The sequence below is a fragment of the Typopeltis vanoorti genome, chromosome 9 (genome assembly GCF_054136105.1).
Source record: "Typopeltis vanoorti isolate ZY-2024b chromosome 9, IOZ_Tvanoo_1.0, whole genome shotgun sequence".
Taxonomy (NCBI): domain Eukaryota; kingdom Metazoa; phylum Arthropoda; class Arachnida; order Uropygi; family Thelyphonidae; genus Typopeltis; species Typopeltis vanoorti.
Genome location: NC_143557.1, coordinates 69,001,570 through 69,022,770, shown reverse-complemented (window position 1 = coordinate 69,022,770; position 21,201 = coordinate 69,001,570). Strand labels below are relative to the sequence as shown.

The window sequence follows — 21,201 nt, the reverse complement described above, 5'->3', positions numbered from 1 at the left end:
AAGTGTTTTATAGTATGCTTGGACTACTATGCTTAAATTTGGTCACCTAGTTTTCATTGTGATGTGGAAACATTGAGAAGGTCCAGAAACAAGTGACTAAGACTATTAGAACTCTAGACATTTAATTTAACGAGGGGATTTTATTTGATTAATACAGAAATTAATATAAATGTTGAGAGGCGAAGAACCACAGGCCATCCCTGAAAGTTGTGTAAGAGCATGGTGAAGAAGGGTATGAGGAATAGTTTTTTACATTGAGAATTGTATGAGTTGAACATATTATCAGAACATGTTGGGAATGCTGAGTATTAAGGATTTTAAGGTTCAGTATAATATGTTGTCAATTGAGTGAACCTCCCATGATGAGTGCTGATTCTATGGAGGGTGTGATGATGATGATAATATAAATAGCTATAACTGTGGTTATGGTTGAATGGGTTTTCTACAGTTAGCAATTTCCATAGTTTTTAAAGTCATGGGCTCAATACTGCTTGATGAGGATTTCTTTCCTATCCAAATTATAATTTTCTTTTTATTGGTAGAGCTATTCAAATAAATTGGATGATTTGAATGCCAAAATTAGACAAAACAAAATTGTAGTACATATTCCAGAAATGGCTCTGGGTTCAGTTGTGATTGTGATAATGAATTGTCTCTACAAAAGACTGCTGATGAAATGCACTGTTTTGAGATTGTCTTAATTTCCTTACTTGGACATTTGCAAAAGTGCTTACACACACACAAAGGAAGTTTTTTACTTCCACACATGAAAGGTTATAAACCTCTAGTATGTTGATACCATTGTTGGGCTAAGATTATTTTATTTATTTATTTATTTTGTATTCAATTTTTACATAATCTGGAAACCCTACTCTACAGACCAAAGACAGAACTTTTTCAAATGCCATTTCAGTCTTCTGGTAAGCAGGGTGGTGATCTCACACCCCAGACAGTGAAAATCCTCGCTCACCTAAAGACAATCACAAACCTCCATGCCCATAAGGATATTTGAATCATCTATCTGTTTCTTGGCGAGTGTGTGTACCCTAATCTCTAGGCCTATGAAGCTCTATAAAATTGGGGTATAATTCAGTAATAAATGCCTTGTGTTAATATCTTGGTAGATTGTTTCTTGTTCAGTTGGTTTCCTTTTTTTTTTTTTTTTAACTATTTTCAAAATTTATAATTTTTTTAAAAGAGTTCAGTGTGATAACATTGCTCCTTCTATTGACAACAACAGTGAAATATCCAGCCGCAATCAGTAAGTGTGGGGGAAAAGTCATCTTTCTCTACAGATACAGTTGTGATGGTTTATATTGGTGCAGTTAGTTCAGTGAAATAATAGCTTTAAGATTCTTCACCAGAATGCAAAAATATCGTATGTGCCACTCTTCTTGCAGTAAAACCTATACTCCTTTTCACATGTGCTTGTACAGTGAATAGGCTTCTTGTGGAAGTACAGTTACTCTATATTATACATTCATGCATGTAATTAAAAGCAATACCTAAACATAACTGTGTCTTCAGAAAATCCAGAACTTGTTTCTTATACATATTGTAATCATTGATAAACTAATGAAAATTTATCAAGGAAACATTTGTAGAATTGCTACTGAATGACAATTAAAAAATAAATTACTGAATGTTTTCCTTTTGATTTTTTACGGTTATTGCATTATGGTATTATTATTTGGATTACGTTCACCGGTTTTGATTTAAATTATTTTACTAGACTTAATTATTGCAAAAATCAATTTCACAAGGCAGGTACATAGTAATCTAATTTTGACATCCTGCAGTCTTATTGTTAACCTCAAGCAAATGGATTCAATCCTTTGTGAACTGGTATCTTGATTCATATGCATGTGTTTCCATCTGATTGTCATGTAGACTTCTTTAAAAATGTTTTCAAAGTTCTTTTAGAGGTTTTTTTTTTTTTTTTTTTTTTTTACAAAATAGAAAGAAGGATTATAGAACTGCAGTTTTTTGAATATCTATAAAACTACTACTTATTTATAAAGACTGAATTAATATTTGGCAATCTTTTTTTTTTTTTAACCTAAAGTTTTTTTAAAATATTGCACCTATCCAAATGTTTTTATAACCCCCTTATTTAAAACTTTCATTAAAAATTGAATGAACTCCATAATTCAGCTCCTCCTCCCCACCATCAAAATTCTAGAAACATATTTTTTTGTAATGCATGAAATACTGGAAACTCACATGTAACCTGTGACAGGATACTAAGAAGTTTTCTTCCCTTTTTTATTTTACAACTAAACTATTGGAAAGAAGTAAAAAAACTGAGTTCAAATCTCCCTGTACCTCCATTTCCCATGTGCCAAGGTATGTGAGATTGTTTGCTGTGCTTTTTTTTTATTCTTTTTTTTTTTTTTTTTAACTTTACTTTAATTTGATATATGGTTTGTAAATGTTATTTTTGAAGTCTTCATTAGTACATCCATCACTACTGTCATATTATTCAAAAGAGATGGTAAATATTCTTACTTTAAAAAATATATATATATATGTATATTTTTGCAATTTAAAAAAAATGGAATGTTTTCTGCTTCCATTTGCTCAGAAAAGTGACTCATTGCATATCTAGATAAGGCTGTAATGAACTACAGCCCTTGCCATATCTGTAATGGTAGCCAGTGCATAAGTTAAGATTGGCTTCATTGATAAATGGTGGCAATTAGCTTCTGGGTCTGATGGGTTGTTCTTTAATTCATTAATTTAAGGAGTATAAGCTGTTCTTGTAATGCACATTTGAATGCGATTAATTCTGTTTTATATTTATTTGCATTTCTAATGACATTATCAAAAATGAATATTTTAGTAATAAACTTAATCTGACATACCTTTTGCTTAGTGTAATTAGCCTTTGTCCATCTTGACATTGATTCTATGATATCTAATGATGTTGGTGCAAATCTAGCCACAATATTTGCTAGGCATCCCATATGCTCTCATTGGAAGAGGATGTAATGTCATTATGTCTTGCAGCATGTTCCCAAACATCCCAGAGGGTTTTGACTAATTTGACATGTGGCAAAATTGCTACCTATTCAAAATTGTCTTGTATTTCTTGAACAGAGCACGTGCTTTGGCAACATGACACATTAATTAGCACATTATCATCCTGGAAGACTGTCATTTGGAAACAAGTGTAATGTGGCAATGCACATGGTCCTGTTAAGCCATACTGTTTCATTCATTACAGTATATGACAGGGATCCTAATTCTTAACACATATTCCATAACATGATACTATCTTCCCTAGTCTGGAGAATGGAAACTATGCATGAGTAATCCATTTATTTGTTTGTGTTATACACAGTCATTAATATGCGTTGTAGCAAGAATTACATCTTGACCATTATACCTATTTCCATGCTGGTGTCCAATCAGCATGCTTTGATCACAGTACCAGTAGGTAGCCACTTAGAACAGTGACTTTCAATTAGGAGAGGGTGTTTTATTGGATCTTTGGTGCTGTAGGGGCCTATCTGTTATCCAGAAGATGACATTTTGCTTTCTCTCTCTCTCTCTCTCTCTTGCACAAACGAACTTTCTTCATTCACATTAGACATTTCCGCATTGTATTTTCAGTAGATGTATTCATAGTTGTTGCTCTGGACTGACCATCATTACTGGTCAGATATTCCTCCACTCGCCTCTAAACATTAAACATAAGCAGTTCCAGCAAGTGGCCTGTTTTTGGTATTTGGCTATTTCAAATATTTGAATTTGTTGATAGTGTTTTATTAACTGATGTTGCAGAATGTGGAACTGAAATTTTTGATTTTGATTTCAGTTATATGAGATATGTTGAATATTTATCTTGGACTAAAATTAGGTTTATCATCATCAATTTCGTGATATGTACTTCAAGGGGTGTTCAGGTTACTATGACAGCACTACATGATTAAGTTTACATTATTATTAATCTCCTATCAACAATTCTCCTCCAAATCAATTTACTTGTGAGTACTCCAATATTGTAATATCTAATATTTCATGCTTTTAAGCCACTTCTGACTGAATCAATCCACCTAGACCTTGCTCTTCCTTTAGGTCTATTTCCAGCCATCTTGGCATCAAACACCTGTTTTGCTAACCTTTCCTCACCAATTCTATTTAAGTCGCCATATGCCACCTTAGATTAGCTCTGCCTACACATTCTTGAATGCCAGCAATTTCCTGTTCCTTTCTAATATCTTCATTTTTAATATGATTCTACATTGATGCCAACTGTTCACTCTCTTAATTTTTCTCAGAACCCTCATATCTGTTGCCTTTTAGTCTTTGATCAAGTGCTTTATTTCTAACCCAACTCTCAGATCCATAACTTAAAACTTGTTTGAACACTGTTTTGTATACTGCTAGTTTGGTGTTTTAGCTAGTTTTTCTCTTATTTCATATAAATTTATTCAGTTTATTCAGCTGGCACCCACTTGTCATCTTCACTAAAAACTGTGCCTAAATAGCTAAAATATTTTACTTGTTCTGTAGGATCTCCAATTTAGAATGCAGCTGAAGTTTTCTCTGCTCCTGCCTAATTTCATAGTTTTGGTCTTTTTATTGCTGACACAAATGCATATGATGGTACAACATGAGATAAAATTAGGTTTAATGGGACGAATATATAGCACACAGTGCTATATATTCGTCCTATTAAATAAAAGTTTAATAAATCCTATATTTCATCTCAGTCACAGAGACATCATCAGGAATATAACCTTAAAGTTGTAAAAAGCGCACACAAAAATATACAACTCCTATGAGAAGCTACCTCTATTGATGCTGTTCAGTAGGAGGCCTAAGAATTAGATTCCCAAATCTTGGGAAGTTTGACACAACTGTATTTATTAAGATTAGGTGGTTTTTTTAAATCTGCTGATTCTTAAAAAAGAAGTTGTGTTTGTTTCATTGAAGCATAATGGATAGTACTTTCTCAGTTCTTGGACGACTTTGGCTCACTTGTTTGGGTACCAAGGCTTTGATAGTGGGTAGGGAGGGATATGGAGAATGAAGGCCCTCACTCTAACAAAGATTTCAGTTATTCAGTCAGCCAGTGTTTGATGAGAAGAGTAGACACAATCATAATCAGACCTTGGGAAGAGGCATAGAAATCAGAGGTCATCCAAATTGGTACAATTTGTAGTGTCTTGTGTGGCTGCAATTGACTAGATGAACATCATTCTGTAGAACATGGCTGAAGTTATGGTTGGAGTCACTCCAGGAGAGCTATAGCTGACACACCTACCTCTTTTGAGGAAACAATATAGATTTCCAAACTGTTTAGCTGTTGTCCTCCACCTGTTATTGCTATATATGAGTTACTTTAATTTTCACATCTCATCTCCCACTTATAATTTTAAAAAATCTTGTAATTACACTGAGCTTGGGCACATGTAGCATTCTGAAATGTTGCCTATTTTTCATAACATTGATAATATATGTAAATCACTTTTCCACCTTGGATATTCAAACAGTTTGCTGCTGCCATCAAAAAATAATGCCACATTCACTGTAAAATGCTGAAACGGGAAACATGCACTGGCTGCTACCTGGTATACAGAAGTAGAACATGTTTTTGGTATGGGATCATTATATTATTACTTTTCTCTTAAATAAAGCTGTTTATTGTATAAAGACATTTATATTATGTTAGAAGTCTTTTCTAATATATCAGTGTTTTCTGAGGTAAATTATTCTTTAGGATACAAAGTGCTAATGATTTCAGGGTGCCTGCAGTTATAGTTTAAAACATAAAAAAATTTCAGTGTTTTTTTATTTTATTTATATCTGTCTGCTGATGTTCTCTGTTTTCCCCACTTCCTTTCTCATACTTCTAAATTTCTTATTCTTTCAACTTTCTCCTGTTTTATCTTCCTCTTTTAAGTCCATTTATTATGCGATTAAACGATTCATTGAAGATCAAAGAGAAAGCACATCATTAAAGGTAAACTGCTTTTACTTCATATGTTGATGTGCATCCGAATTTAAACTATAGACTGAATTGATACTTGGCAATGAATTATACTTTTTTTTGTTTCCATCCTTATTTTACTGAAGTATGAGCAGTCACAATTTTCACTTTGATATTAGTGGTAGCTAGGCTGCTTGCATATGGATCAGTTAATTTCACATCATATTGCCCTCGTAGCCTTCTTTGGCACATCTAATAGACATGCTAATGACATGCCTACCTTTATTGAGATCTCATAATTTCCACCTCTGACTCATGAGACATGAAAGGTGGAGACTGGTCTGGGTAGTGACCCTTTTCATGATGCATAACATTATATATGACTGAAGAGGAAGTACTGTGTATTATGAGATACTGTAGAAACCTGACATGAAGCACTAAGTCCAAGTATTATAGTTGATAGTGTTTCACATGCAAACTTTTGTTTACAAGTCTGCACAGTTAGCCTATGTGCTTCGCAACCATGCCTGGGAAAGGAGTGTCCTGGGTTCGATTCCCATCACTGACGTGAGGAGCTTAGGATCTTTCTCAGACATAGCCAAGTTAGCTGGTCTTGGGCATGGATCACAGCCATTTTCTACCCAGTATATCTGGGGTTTTTCATCCTGCAAACAAGCAAACTGACCTTGAGAACTCAATGCTTCTATAGACATAAGCTATACTGGGAGGCATAGGTCTAACCACCTTATCCTTGTGAATAGAAAACCCTTGACACAGCAAGGTAAAAGAGGGAAGAAGAAGAACTTTTGTTTACTTTCTTCTTCATGTAGCTTCCTCAATGCGAGGATGCAGCATCATGTTCTTCCAGTCCTCTCTGTTGGCAGCTGTTCTTTTTGTTTCAGCATAGTCACATGATCCTGTCCATATATTATATCATCGAACTGTGTCCTTTTTTATCTCTTGATCCTCTTTCCGTAATCCTTCCTTCTAAAGCTCTTAATGTCCTCTGTCCTGCTGATCCCCTCAATACATGTCCTGCCAGTCTCGTCTTTCTCTGGATCATTTCCTGCAATAAAGATGGTGTTTTCATTCTCTGACAAATACCTCTGCATTTGTCACATGCTCTGTCCATGAGATTTTCAGCGCTCTTCTGTAGCACCACATTTCAAAGGCCACTATCTGTTGTCTAACTCTCTTTTTGAATGTCCAGGTCTCATTCCATATGGGAAAACTGGCCAAACTAATGTTCTTATCATTCTCTTCTTTGTCTCTATACTCACAGAACTTCTGAGCTGATCTTTATTTTTCCAGAGGGCATCTTTAGCTATGGCGATACTTATTTTTATTTCTTTATCTTGTTTTCCATCTGCAGTAAAGTAGGTACCTAAATATTTGTGTTCTGTTGTATGCTCAATTTTTATATTGTTTATGAATATTTCTGGCTTGGATTTATTTTCTTTTGAGATTCTCATAAATTTAGTCTTTTTTACATTTAAATGTAGACCTAAACCTTCTTCAATTAGCAAGTGCAGTAATTTGATTAATTTGTTTGTTTTCTGCAGTTAGAATGGTATCATTAGCATATCTAAGATTGTTGTATTTTATACCATTGATACTGATTCCTATATTTTGTTTTTTAATATTTTTCATCACTGTCTCACTGTAAATATTAAACAGATTTGGTGAAAGGATGCAGCTTTGTCTAACTGCTTTTTATTTTCACTTCAGAAGTCTCAGAGTTAAACAGCTGCATTTTCTGCTTGGAGCAAATCATTTTTATATGTTTACAAGGTGTGTGGCTATTAAATAACAAGACTGGTTGCAAAAATGTGGTTTATTATTACAATTGTACAACTTAATTTTATTCCCTTCAACATACTCCCCTCCTCTATCTATACACCATTGCATACGAATTTTCCATTGTTGGAATCAGTGCTGCAAGTCATCAGGTGTTATCTGCTTCAGTAGCGCTGCCGTTTTCTCCTTTACCTCATCCACTGACTGAAAATGGCTGCCCTTCAATGCAAATTTCAACCTTTGAAAAAGGTAAAAGTTGCAAGTCCAGCAAGTAAGGTAGATGGTCCAACACTGGGAACCCCCCATGTCACCAAGAATGAGCAAGTTAAAACTGAAGGCAATGCTAATCTCTCTCTCTCTCTCTCTTTTTTTTTTTTTAATATCAATGCTGTGGTAATGTTTGAATGAGTACCAGAGGGTCCATCAGGACAACGAAGAGGAATGGAAAATGTGGGCTGGAGGGTTGTCCTAATGGACAACGCTCCAGCCCAGTGCACTGTCTGTAAAACAGTATCTGGCTGATAAGAAGATTCCAGTGTTGGACCATCCCCCCTTACTCACTAGACTTAGCTCGCCACATTTTTGTAACCAGTCTCTTTATTTAATAGCCACACCTCGTATGTATATGATCTTCTAAGTCTTGTTTTTCTGAATATTAAAGTGTATTGTGTTTTACTTGATCAAAGGCTTTCTGAAAGTCTATGAAGCATATGTATATGTTCTTTTCAAGTGATTTTTCCCGTAATATTTTTAGTTCCAGGATAGCATTAATGGTTCCCATTCTGCTTCTGAAACCTTTCTGTTTCAGAAGAGGAATGGGAACAGTGGTTAAAATGATTTAAATGCATGCAAATGGTGTCCACTAAGTAGGTGTCGTTGTAATCAGTCAAAGCTTTCAACAGTTCTGCAGGGATTTTATCACACCAAGGGGATTTACTATTAGGAAGATTCTTGATTATGTGTGGTAGCTCATTTCTTGTAGGTAGAGTGGTATCTGTTGCTGCACATAACCTAAGGTGTCATAGTGTCATAAATTGTCGCTCATGTTCTCATCATCATCATAGAGGTTTGATAAATATTCCACCCATCTCTCATTTATCTTTTCAATCAGCAATTGTTTCCTTTTTTGTCCTTGATGTTGTTAGATTATGTTCATTTTGCTTTTCCATTAAGTTCTTTCACTTTCAGGAATGCTTCTCTGTTTTTGTTCTTTTTTTGTAACACTTCTATCTGGGCACATTGGTTATTTTTCCATTCTTCTTTCAATCTCCTGCATAGTTGTTTGATTCTCTTATCCATTGTTTTATATCTTAATATTTTTCTTCATTTGCTCTCATTTTCCATGTTCTTCTTTTATCGATAAGGTCAATTACTTGCATTATCCGTGGTGTACTTACTTGGACAAAATATGGTTGTAATTTCTTGTCAAGTATAATTCACTTCCCTTCCTAGCAAAAAACTTGTCACAGTTAAACTATAAAATTGACGTGCTCTGAAATCATTAATTCAATTTTTGCAGTTTCTAAAGAAATTTATAATTAAAAATCTTAATTTTAAATCATTTAATAGTTGTGTTAAGAGTTATAAGTTATTATAAATCATTTAGAATTAAATATGTAATTATAAATTGTTTATAAACTGAAAAGAAGTTGAACTGGCAGCACTAGATAAGTGGAATCTTTTTGAATATAGGTGTTATATTTTAGCAATAGGGATATGGAAAGGAAGAGTACCAATATCATTTGATACACTAAACACAAAGATCAACATTTTTGAATGGCAGTGAATTTCAAGTAAAATTGTGTGGGCAAATTTCAAAATGGAAAATTGGACAATGAAACTTATTTGTCCCTCTGGTCCCACAGATGTTTCTTCTAAGGAAGAAGTGGAGGAAGTTTTGAAATCATTGTAGATAGAGAATGCAGCTGACATAAAGAAAAATGGAAAAAGCAGGTCAGTGTTAGAGATCTAAATAGATCTCTAACACTAAATTAATCCGAGGCATATAGAAATGTTTTGGGGAAATTCAGAGAAAAGAACAGAGGTAATAATAATGCTTCGTGGTTGCTCTCTGGATTGTTCAGGCCATGATCTAGTCATTATTAACACCATGTTCTTGCATAAGGATGTACACAAATTTACATAGAATACAGACAATAAATAAGAAGTCTCATTGATAGGCTATTTTTAATAGCAGTATCTTCATCCTGGTTCAGAATACAGGGTATACAAGGGATTTGAAATAGGAAGTGAGTATCATTTAGATTTGAGAATAAAAATGAATCTCATATTGAAAAGATAAGATAGGTAAAAAAGTTCTTACCTTACCTATCCTTTTTGCTCCCTGCAGAGCATAGGGCCTCAATCATCGACTTCCACCTGACTATTCAATGCTTCTTTTTTGATCTCTTTCCAGGAACACCCCAGCCATCTTGCCTCTGTTTCTAGTTCTCTTCTCCATGTTATCCTGGGTCTACCTCTTTTCCTCTTGCCCTGGGGGATTCCATTTTAGTGCAATTTTTGCTATTTCTTTATCCAGGCTCCTGATTGTGTGACCTATTCAATTCCTTTTTTGTTTTAGTGATTTCGTTTCTGATGCTGGTTTGACCCCCCCCCCCCCCCAAAAAAAAAAATTCGATATTTGTTATTTTATTTGGCCAGTATATTCCTAGTATCTTCCTCATGCATTTGTTTATGTAGATCTGTATTTTATTTATGTTTTCCTTTGTTAGTGACCATGTCTCAGTTCTGTATAGTAAAAGTGGTTTAACATTAACGTCGAGAAGCCTAATTTTGGTTTTTAATTTTATTTCTTTGGACCCCCAAATTTTCTTCATCATACTGAATGTGCTTTCTGGATTCTATTTTGTATGTCCTGTTTGGTTCCTCCTTGTGTACTAATCACTGATCCCAGGTAGATAGTTATCTACCTGTTTCAAAGACTAATTCTTTGAAATACTAGGGAAAAACCCTTGTTTGGGTTTATCTTTATTATTTTAGTCGTTATGATTTATTTTGAATCCACATTTATTTGCTTCCTGGTTTAAATTATCTATTTTCTTTTGGAGGTTTTTGTGTCAAAAGGCATATATCATCTGCAAAATCCAGGTCACTGATTTTATTTGACCATCCTCATTGAATGCCAGATGTTAATTCAGATGTTGTCCTCATCACCCAATCAATAACAATCAGAAAGATTGTTGGGGAGAGTATACATCCTTGTCTTACTCCTGTGTTTGTTGTAAATGGTTCTGATAGTTTGCCATTATTTATTATTTGTATTTTGTATTTTTCATGAGTTCTCTTTGTTATATTTATGATTTTCTGAGGAATCCTGTAGTGCTTCATTACCTCCATATAGTCTTTCTGTCTATGATATCAAATGCACGTTCAAAGTCGATGAATTCCAAATATAGGCTACCACTCTTATTTCATTCTTTCTAGCAATATTTTACTAAATACTTACAACATTTAGAAGTGAAATCCCTCTCCAATTTTTACGGTGTTATATCTCCCTTTTTTGGTAATTTCACTAGGAGTCCAGTCTTCTGGCCATTCCTCCTTTTCTCATATTTGATTAAATCGTGGATGTAGCATTTCAACAGTAGTGTTTATATCTGTTTTAAGTAGTTTAGCCTGTATGTTGTCACTCCCAGCTGCTTTATTATTTTTTGTTTCTTTATTGCCTGAGTTATTTCTAGTTTAGTTATAGTTCCTGTATTTATTTTAAGTATCTATTCTTCTGGTGTTTCTGGTATTTCTTGTCCTAGGTTTTCTATTTTTCCATTTAAAATTACTTGGAAATGTTCTACCCATCTTTTTTCTATGTCTGCTTCATTTGTGAGTAACTTTCCTTTATTTTTTACAGGTTCTTCTCTTTTAAAACTCTTCCTAGCTAACTTTCTTGTTAACTCAAACAACCTCTTTGAGTCAAATTTACTAGCTGCTTCTTTGGCCTCTTTACACATTTCCTCCAGGAAATCTCTTCTTCTATCTTTCCTTGCACTTTTTTTTTTTTTTTACCTGTCCATTATTAAGCCTGTATCTTTCATTTATCCCATTTCTTTTGTTTTCTTCTGTACTTTGCAGAAGTGTATTCCATAAAGCTTTCCTTTCTTCTCATAATTTGATGGTTTTTTCAGAGATCCATTGTTTGTGATTCCTACTCTGCCTTCCCAGAACTTTTTTGGCAGTACTATTATATACATTCCTTATTTTTTCCCAGTTCTCTTCAATGTCTATTTCCTTATGTTGTTCTATAAGGCTTACATATTTATTCCTTAATGTTACTTTATATTTGTCTTTTGTATCCTTGTTTTTCAGTTTGGATATATTGTATGTAACTCTTTGGTTCTTGCTTTTAAATATTTTTCTTAATTTGATATTTATTTTTGCAATCAATAATAAGCGGTCTGTAAAGGCATCTGCACCTCTCCAAACTCTTACATCCATCAAAGAGGTTCTCCAAGGTATGTTTATTAAAATATTGTCCATTTGGTTTTTGGATTTCTTATCAGGTGATATCCAAGTCTGTTTATGGATGTCTTTACATTTAAATAAGGTTCCTCCTACAATCATATCATTGAAAGTGCAAAAGTCTTTTATGATTTCCCCATTTTCATTACAGTTTCCTAAACCTCCTTTTCCCATTATTCGTTCACATCCCACATTACTATCTCCTACTTTTACATTCATATCACCTATAATTAAAAGCATATCTTTACTTTTTACTTCATCTACTTCTTTTGCAGCATATCATAGAAGTCTTCTTTCTCTTCTGTTTTTGCATTGTTTGTTGGTCCATATATGTTTATTATAGTCACATTTCTGTATTTAGGTTTAAATCTGGCTTTGATTCTTTCAAAAACTGGTTTCCATTCTTCTAGCATCTGTTTTTAGCATGAAAGCTACACCTTTGTTTATGTGTGTCATCTTCGTTTTGGTTTCTAGAATATAAAATGTATTTGTTTGTTGTTAGTTGGATTTCTCTGCTATCGTTCCACCTTGTCTCGTTTAGACCTAGTGTTTCTATTTTGTATCTGTTCATTTCTCTGGTTAGTAAATTAGCTTTTCCACTTTCATACAAAGTCCTAATATTCAAGCATCCAGTTCTGGTTAAAAGTTTTGGGCTAAAGTGGTGTTTTCTTGGAGTTTTCCACCTGTCAGCTTCCCCAGAAAATGAAGCAAGCCTTCACTGGATTGCTTCATTTCCCCCAGTACTTCTCCCTCTTGGTTTTGTGTCAATTTTCCAACAATGGTTGAGGTTTCTGTAGCAATATGTTTTTTCAATATTGTGGTTGCTATCCACAAGTACAACCCTCCTCCTTTCTCATCCGGGCTTGGGACCTGCAATGGCAGAGTTGTAAGAAAGTTCTAAAAAGAATTAAAATTTGGGTAGCTTTTAGAGGTGAATTTGTACACTCAACCATACAGATATCATTCAAGAAAAAATGAAAGATTGAAAACAAGAATCGGAACTTGTGATCTCAGTAGCAAACTGAAGAAAATTTTGATTCATCTAAAGAGATGTGTGGTGGTGAAGGTGTCAGAAACTGTTGTTTAAAGTTCTTGGAAAAATTCTGATGTTCATGGTGGATGCAAGAACATAGAGGCAATCCTAGAAAAGAAAAAAGCATAGAAGTTTTTAGCAAGTAAGTTGGCAAATGTTCTGAGAGATAGAAAATGGTGCAGTACTCTCTCTCTCTCTCTGAGTAAAGAGAAAGTTTTTCAGTTTGCTATTGAGACCACAAGACAAAACTGTAATGGATAATATTCAAAAGGAATACAGTCAGGAATATGTATTAATCCTTGAGGTAGGAAAAGTCATCAGAAACCAGAAATGTATGGAAAGACAGCTTGAATAGATTACATTCAACTAGAAAAGCTTAAATTTGGATGCATTAAAGTTTTACAGTAATAGCTACACTATATAATTCAGAAGCCTTGATCAAAAGGTAAAATTCTGGATGATTGGAATTTTCCTACTGAGTGTTACAGAATTGTGGAAAGAGAAACTTGGGAAAGGACCATTTTTTCCTGTACATAAGCTGTGTACAGGACAAATATATATAGTTGCTCCCACCAGTGGAAGGTTATTTTTCAAATCTATAGTATACTTTGCACTGTGGATGTTCTAAGAAGTTTTTTCCTAATTTTTATCAATTATATATTGTATTTTTAATTTATTTTTTGCATAGTCTGGGAACTCTGCTCTAGAGACCGAACAGGAAACTTTTCAAGCCACTTCATGCCTCCAACAGTTGTTCAGGATCACATTTTCACTTTACAACAAATAGCTAAAATCACGGCAATGAAACATGGATCTGTACTTAGGTTTTATAAATATGGAAAAAGCATATGATAAGGTACCAAGAAGAAAGCCTTTCAAAATGTTAGTTATAGATTAAATGGAACATTGTACAGAACAATACATAAGCTATGAATTGTTCTGTATAATGCATAGACTAATATTTGATTATACTAGTAAGTCTGCATTACTACATAGTACAGGGAAAATAGTATCCTCATCTTACACCTTATTTTACATTCAACTATCTATCTCTTGGCAAAGTTTTCTGTAAGGACAAGATAGTAAGGACAATATCACAATATTTTCACAGAAAATATTGTGATATTATTTTCTGTGAAAACAGGAATGTTTTGGAAAAAGAATAAGTTATCAGAGGTATCTGATAAGTCAGCATGGGCCCTTAGAAAATGCAGAGGGGAAAAACATGTAAATTATGTATAAAAGTCATCAGGAAGACTGGTAAAAATATAGAAAATATCATTAAAATCACATATTTAGTTGAAAAACCATAGAAATGAAAAATGCTATTATAAAAGGAAGCAACTGATAAATATGTCATATGAAGTATTCTCGATGTCTGGTAGCAGTGGTGAGAAAATATCTCAGATATAGTTGACTCTAACTATAGCAGACTGCTGTAACAAGCTATCAGATCTCTGCCCAAAGTTCTATAAGTACAATGCATTAAGTTTTAAGAGGAGGTATACCGTGAGTAGACATATCGATACAAAATTAATAACGGAAAACTCACGTGCAAAGATTATTTAATAGTATAATTTTCGCCTGTGTATCACAGGCATCTTCAGTACATTTTAAGCTCAAATTAAACAATAACTGACAATTCCAAAAAGTGCCACCTAAGTAGCTGGAGTAAGATAACTGAAAAGGTCAATAAATTTCCTAACGAAAAAAAAAAAAATGTATACAATAAAAAGTTAGGAAAGATTAGCTGATTTATAAAGTACTATCTCCCATAAAGGGGATAGACGTAAGCCGTCGGATCTGTTTAAGTTAGGAGAATGAAGTAAAGTTTCACGTTTCTTTATAAAGGCGATCCATGAGGAACCGACTTTTGAGATGGCATGTTCTGCAAGTCCAGACTTTTCAGGTTTAAATTATTCAATATAAGATTAGTGTTCTTCTAGTTGAATAGAGGCAGATCTTCCTGTTTATCCGAAATAAGATAATCCACAAGAGCACAGAATCTGGTAGATACCTGGATAATTAAGATGTGGAAGCTTGTCCTTAGGATAAGTGAGAAAGGTGGAGATTTTCCAAAATGGTCGAAAGGCAACAAAAATATTCAGTGGTTTAAAACTTTTGCTATACGTTCACTAATGCCTTGTACATAAGGAATAGGAATGCACGTTTCTTCTGTATTTGAAGAGGAAGACATATTAAAACTACTCAAAGCTCTTTTAATGAAGCAATTCTTATATCCATTAGATAGAAAGGAAGAAGTTATATATTGCAGTTCTTTCTGTAAAAGATCGTCTGAAGAACAAAAGGAGTAGGCCCGATGAATCAGTGTTTTAATAGTTACTGCCTTTTGATGGGATGGTGATGAGATTCAGCATGGATATAATGGCTTGTATGAGTCTTCTTTCTATAGACTGAGAAATGTAGAGTTACCATCTGATTGACGAAGAATTAGAAGATCTAAAAAAATGCTAACTGCTTATTTGATTCTATTTCTAGGGTAAACTGGATCCTAGGATGAAGTGCATTGAACTTAGAGAGAAACTGTTGAAGTTCATCAGAAGAGCCATTCCATACAGCAAAAATGTCATCGACAAGTTTGAACCAAAGAGTAATTTTGGGAGAAATGTTGTCAAAGATACGTTGTTCAAAATGTTCCATAAAGAAATTGGAGATAGCAGGAGAAAGAGGATTGCCCATTGCTCTTCCTTCAATTTGTTGATGTAACTTATTTTTAAAGGAAAAATAACCAGAATGTATTACAAAATCAAATAATTTTACGTCTGAAGGAAATTTCTGTTGGTAATTCAATGCTTTCCGAAAGAGGCACATTTGTAAATAAAGAAACATCTAAACTGATCATGATATCAGAAACGTCCAAATGAAGATCTGAAATTTTATTTTTGAAATCCGAAGTATTTTTTATATAAATATCAGTTTTTCGAGTTGAAGAGGAGAGTAAATTTGATAAAAATTTTGAGATGTTGTAAGTGGGGCAACCTATACACTCTACGACTGGTTTAAACAGAATGCCTGGTTTATGAACTTTTGGAAGACCATACAATCTAGGTGGACGACCGAAGAAGGTTTTAAGTTTTTTTTTTTTTTTTGATCTTCATTCCGTGTAGATACATTATCTATAAGAGAATTAAGTCTCTTCAATTGAGTCCTGGTAGGATCCGATGTAAGAGGCCTATAAGTTGAATAGTTACGAAAGCTTTGTCAGCTTTCATAATAATTAAATTATGGTTGTTCTTCGGTGATTTCAATGCTTTAAACTCAGAGTAAGAAAGAATAGGACAAGAAGGCTTGGCATTAAAAAGAATTTTCGCACATTCAAAACGTAACCTGTTGGCTATTTTTTGGGATAAGGATCGAATACTTCTGTCTATGTTATGAAAAAAATCCATAAGGGGCACCTTATTTGGCGTAAATGCGAAATCATGTCCTTTTGATAAAACAAAACGTTCACAGTCTGTTAGTGGACGTCCAGAAACATTTATAATTACTTTATCTATATCATTCGTACAAGGCATTAATGAACATATAGCAAAAGTTTTAAAACCACTGAATATTTTTGTTGCCTTTTGACCGTTTAGAAAAATCTCCACCTTTCTCACTTCTCCTAAGGACAAGCTTCCACATCTTAATTATCCAGGTGTCTACCAGATTCCATGCTCTTGTGGATTATCTTATTTCGGACAAACAGAAAGATCTGCCTCTATTCGGCTAGAAGAACACCAATCTTATATTGAATACTTTAAACCTGAAAAGTCTGGACTTGCAGAACATGCCATCTTCACTAGACATAGAGTTATTATTATTATTACCCCAAGACCTCATGGAGTCAAGGACTCATCTGGGAGGTCCTTTTATCACACACACACAGCTCATCATACCGTGTTTTAAACACATTCAAACCCTTTGCAGACACCATTCTCAGGCAAGGCACTCCAATCATTCACAACTCTGCACGAAAAAAACCTGCCTCTCGCTCCCCTACTCACACCCTCTTTATACAGTTTCCAGGGATGATCTCTGGTTCTCCCCTATCTCCCACTATTTTATGTAAAACTTCTCCAGCATTGATCCTATAACAACTCCTTACCAACTTGTAGGTTTCTATCATATCTCCCCTCTTTCTCCTGTCCACCAGACTGCAAATTACATCTTCTCAATCTTTCCTCATACTCGACATTCCAGAGGTCAGAAACTACATTAGTCAAAATCCTTTGGACCCTTTCCAACATCTCTTCATCTTTCTGAAAACCCAGTGAACAAATCTGGGCACAATAGTCCATGTGTGACCTAATCAAAGCCTTATAGAATGGAACAAGAATCTTCCTACTTCTTCACGTCAGTGTCCTCTGCATCATTCCCAGAAGCATTTGTGTTGTCTTCACAATTTTGGCAATGTGTGCCCTAAATTTTAGATCCTTATCCACTATCACCCCCAGATCTCTTATATCCTCTACCTCCAACAATATATTCTTACCAAGCATAAATTCTGCATCCCATCTTTGTTTTCCAAATTTTAAAACCTTACATTTTGCAACATTGAACTCGCATCCCCATTTCCGTGCCCAATCACTCAATCTATTCAAGTCTTCCTGTAAGGCCATGACATCTTCACTACACTTCATGGTTCCTCCCAACTTTGCATCATCTGCAAACAACTGAATATCTCCATCCAAATCTTCACCTATATCATTAATATACAAGTTAAACAGTAATGGACCTAAAACAGACCCCTGAGGTACTCCACTAGTGACTTTCCTTTTCCTGAATATCGCTCCCCCATACACAACTTGTTGATACCTATCAGATAGCAGTCTCCAATCCAGTATCCAACCCCATCTGCTCTAGTTTTACTGTCATCCTATCATGAGGTACTCTATCAAAAGCCTTTGCAAAATCCAAGTATATTACTGTGTATCCTTTTCATCTGTCCAAGGAAACGGTCACTTTATTGTAATAAGTAAGTAGATTACTAAAACATGACCTCCCTTTAGCAAATCCATGCTGTTCATCAAAGATAATACCATTGTTATCAACCCAACTCTGGATCCTAGTTTTCACAAGCTTCTCCAACAACTTAACCACAACACCTGACACATAGATAGGCCTATAGTTTGATGCTTGAGTTCGATCACCTTCTTTATGAAGTGGCACAATCTTGTCTTCCTTCTACTCCTTAGGAACTTGACCGAGTGCACGACTCATATTAAAAAAATATGTCAAGGCAGGTGTCAACTCCCTGGCACATTCTTTCAGAATACGTGGTGATATATTATCAAGTCCCACAGCCTTATTAACATCTAGTTTATTCAACTCCCCATACACTTCTTGCTCACCTACAGTCAGTCTCTCCTCCCCATCATCAACTGCTCTCAATCCCTCCATGAAGTCACATTCACAAGATTGAAAGATCTTTATGAACTTCTCATTAAGTATCCACCACACATTCTGCATCAGCTGTCTTTATACCATTTTCTCCAATCCACGTCATCCTTCAATAATTATTCTTTCTTTTGCTGGCTATATATCGAAATAACTCCTTAGGATTCTTTTTGGCTTCATTAGCCAACTGCTGTTCATACCTCTCTTTAGCTACCCTCACTAACCAAGTCACCCTCCTTGCTTGGTCTTTGTAGACCTCGTGGAATTGGTTATTTCCACTTCTCTAATGCTGCCTCCACAATGCCCTTTTTCTCTGTATTGCATGCTTAATCTCTTTATTCATCCATCTCACACCCACCTTATTTAACCTTCTCACCCTTGGAATACATTTAGACATTGCATCTACTAAACAGTTTTTGAAAATCCCCCAAGCTGCATTGATCTCTTTTCCAGCTAACTCCTCATTCCACGCTACACCCGCAAGCTGTCTCCTGAGCTCTTCATAATCCCCCCCCCCCCCTGTAGTTCCACATATACCCTTTTCTCACAGAGGTCCTTGCACTGCTGGCAACCACCCAAGTAATCACCTCATGGTCACTCTCACCAATTGGTGGATGATTTGATACCTCATTTATAATTACATCCTCTGATGAGATGACCAGATCCGAGACCCTTAATCCTCTTGTGCCCTCTGTTACATACTGTCTGAGGTAGTTATCCTTCAAAAACTCAAGAAACTCATTTTCTTTACTTCCAGTTGCTATCTCATCATTCCAGTCTATATTGATATGATTAAAATCATGCTGTTCAAAGATCACCCCTAATGATCACCCTTTTCTTATTTACTTGGCTAATTTGATTGTAGATTTCATTATCACCACCTTCCACATTACCTGGTCTATAACAACATCCCACCAAGTATTTGATTCCATTGACCTCTATCTCACATCATACTGCCTCAAAACCACTGGCACTATTTCCCTCTTGCATCTCTACTTTATATTGATATAACTCTTTCTTATCATCAATAGCACTCTCCCCCCCCTTTTTTTTTACCCCTTCTGTCCTCACAAAACACATCATACCCTACCATCTCTATTCCTGTCAGGATGTCATCCTCTTCCAACCATGTCTCACTTATTCCGACAATCTTTGGGGGAACAGACGCAATTAGTGCAACCATTTCATCTGCCTTGTTTCTTATACTTCTAGCATTTGTATACAAACACAACAGCTCATTTCTGGATCTACAGCTAGTTCCACTGATACTACTCACTTGATGTGATCTCTCCATGCTGGACTGGGGCCATTTCCCTTTCTGCTTCTTCATTTTAAAACCCTTTTCAATTCCAACTGTTTCCTCTTGATCCCTGGTCATCCCATTCCTTTCTGCCTACACATGCTTACCTCCTCTTGAAACATCCACCTTTCTCATGCTGTGTACTCCTGTCCACCCTGAGCCTCCCTGTTTCCCTGCTCCTCTTGCATACCCATTCTCTCATTTTCTATACTCACACCACTCACTTGCCCATTCATAACCACCTCTTCAATCTCTCCTGTTTTACTCTTCCACATCACTTCCCACTTGATCTGATTCATTCTCTCTATTCACTTCTCTACCTTCCAGCAGCAGTCTCTCCAAGCGACTCACACCATAACCACTCAAATGCAGTCCATTGCTCCCATACAGCTCACTTCGTCCCTCAAACTCATTCCACACATTAACAAACTGTACTCCCGTCTCCTCACACATTTCAGCCAGCATATCATTCATAATCCTTGCTCTCCGCCTCTTTTCACCACAGTCATACCTAGGCAACACGCTAACTACCCTTCCTGTCACATTATTCTCTTTTATCCTTCTAAGCAGCCTCCTGATATCCATTCTGGCACACTCTTTTGCTTGCTCCTGCCTCATATTCAATGCCTCAATCACTCTACTCATTTTAGTGCCTGGAAAACATACCTTGTGCATTCTATCCTCCAGCACACCTTTAATAATGGAGTCGCCATACAACACCACTCGCTCATCTTTCGTTAACTCTTTCATGTCATCATTATTTATTTTAATAGTTTTTACCAGAATTTTCTTAATTTCATACTGCATCCATTTCATTTCTTGCCTCATCCAATCCAATTCAACTTCCGAATCTCGCAACACATTCTCTCTATCATTCAATCTTTCTAACGTTCTAACTCTCATCCCCCTCTTCTCACTTTCACTCTCATTCATCCTTTGTTTCTGTACTTTTGGTCCAACATGCATCCAACTTTCGCTATCATTCTTCCCATTTTCATACTCATTCATCTTTCTTTGTTTCTGTACTTTCAGTCCAACATGTGTCGAACTTTCGTTCAACGCATGTTGGACTGAAAGAATGATTTGAAAAAGAGTGATTTGAAAGCCGTTACGATTTTCAAATCATTCTTTTTCTTTTTTACTGATTTTTTAACATTTTTTCGCCTCTCTTTCAAACGTGCACTTATTTTCCCTGCAACAATCTCGCTACTAACACTTTCTGTCATCAATTTCTTATTTGTATTCATCAATTCCTTG

At 35.1% G+C, this 21,201-nt stretch overlaps 1 protein-coding gene across 10 annotated transcripts in view; it reads left to right on the top strand.

The window, feature by feature from the left end:
* The window catches only part of LOC150103129 (uncharacterized), a 163,060-nt gene that overhangs the window by 77,834 nt on the left and 64,025 nt on the right, over positions 1-21,201 (top strand). For 4 of the 10 annotated variants that reach the window (XM_090397818.1, XM_090397813.1, XM_090397815.1 and 1 more), the window contains one exon: positions 2,296-2,346. The exons of 2 other annotated variants lie outside the window; for them this stretch is intronic. In XM_090397818.1, the coding sequence (XP_090253944.1) occupies positions 2,296-2,346 (51 nt within the window). Of the gene's footprint in view, positions 1-2,292; positions 2,347-21,201 lie in introns of all 10 variants that reach the window. 4 more of the 10 variants (XM_090397817.1, XM_090397812.1, XM_090397814.1 and 1 more) reach the window with 1 other exon arrangement.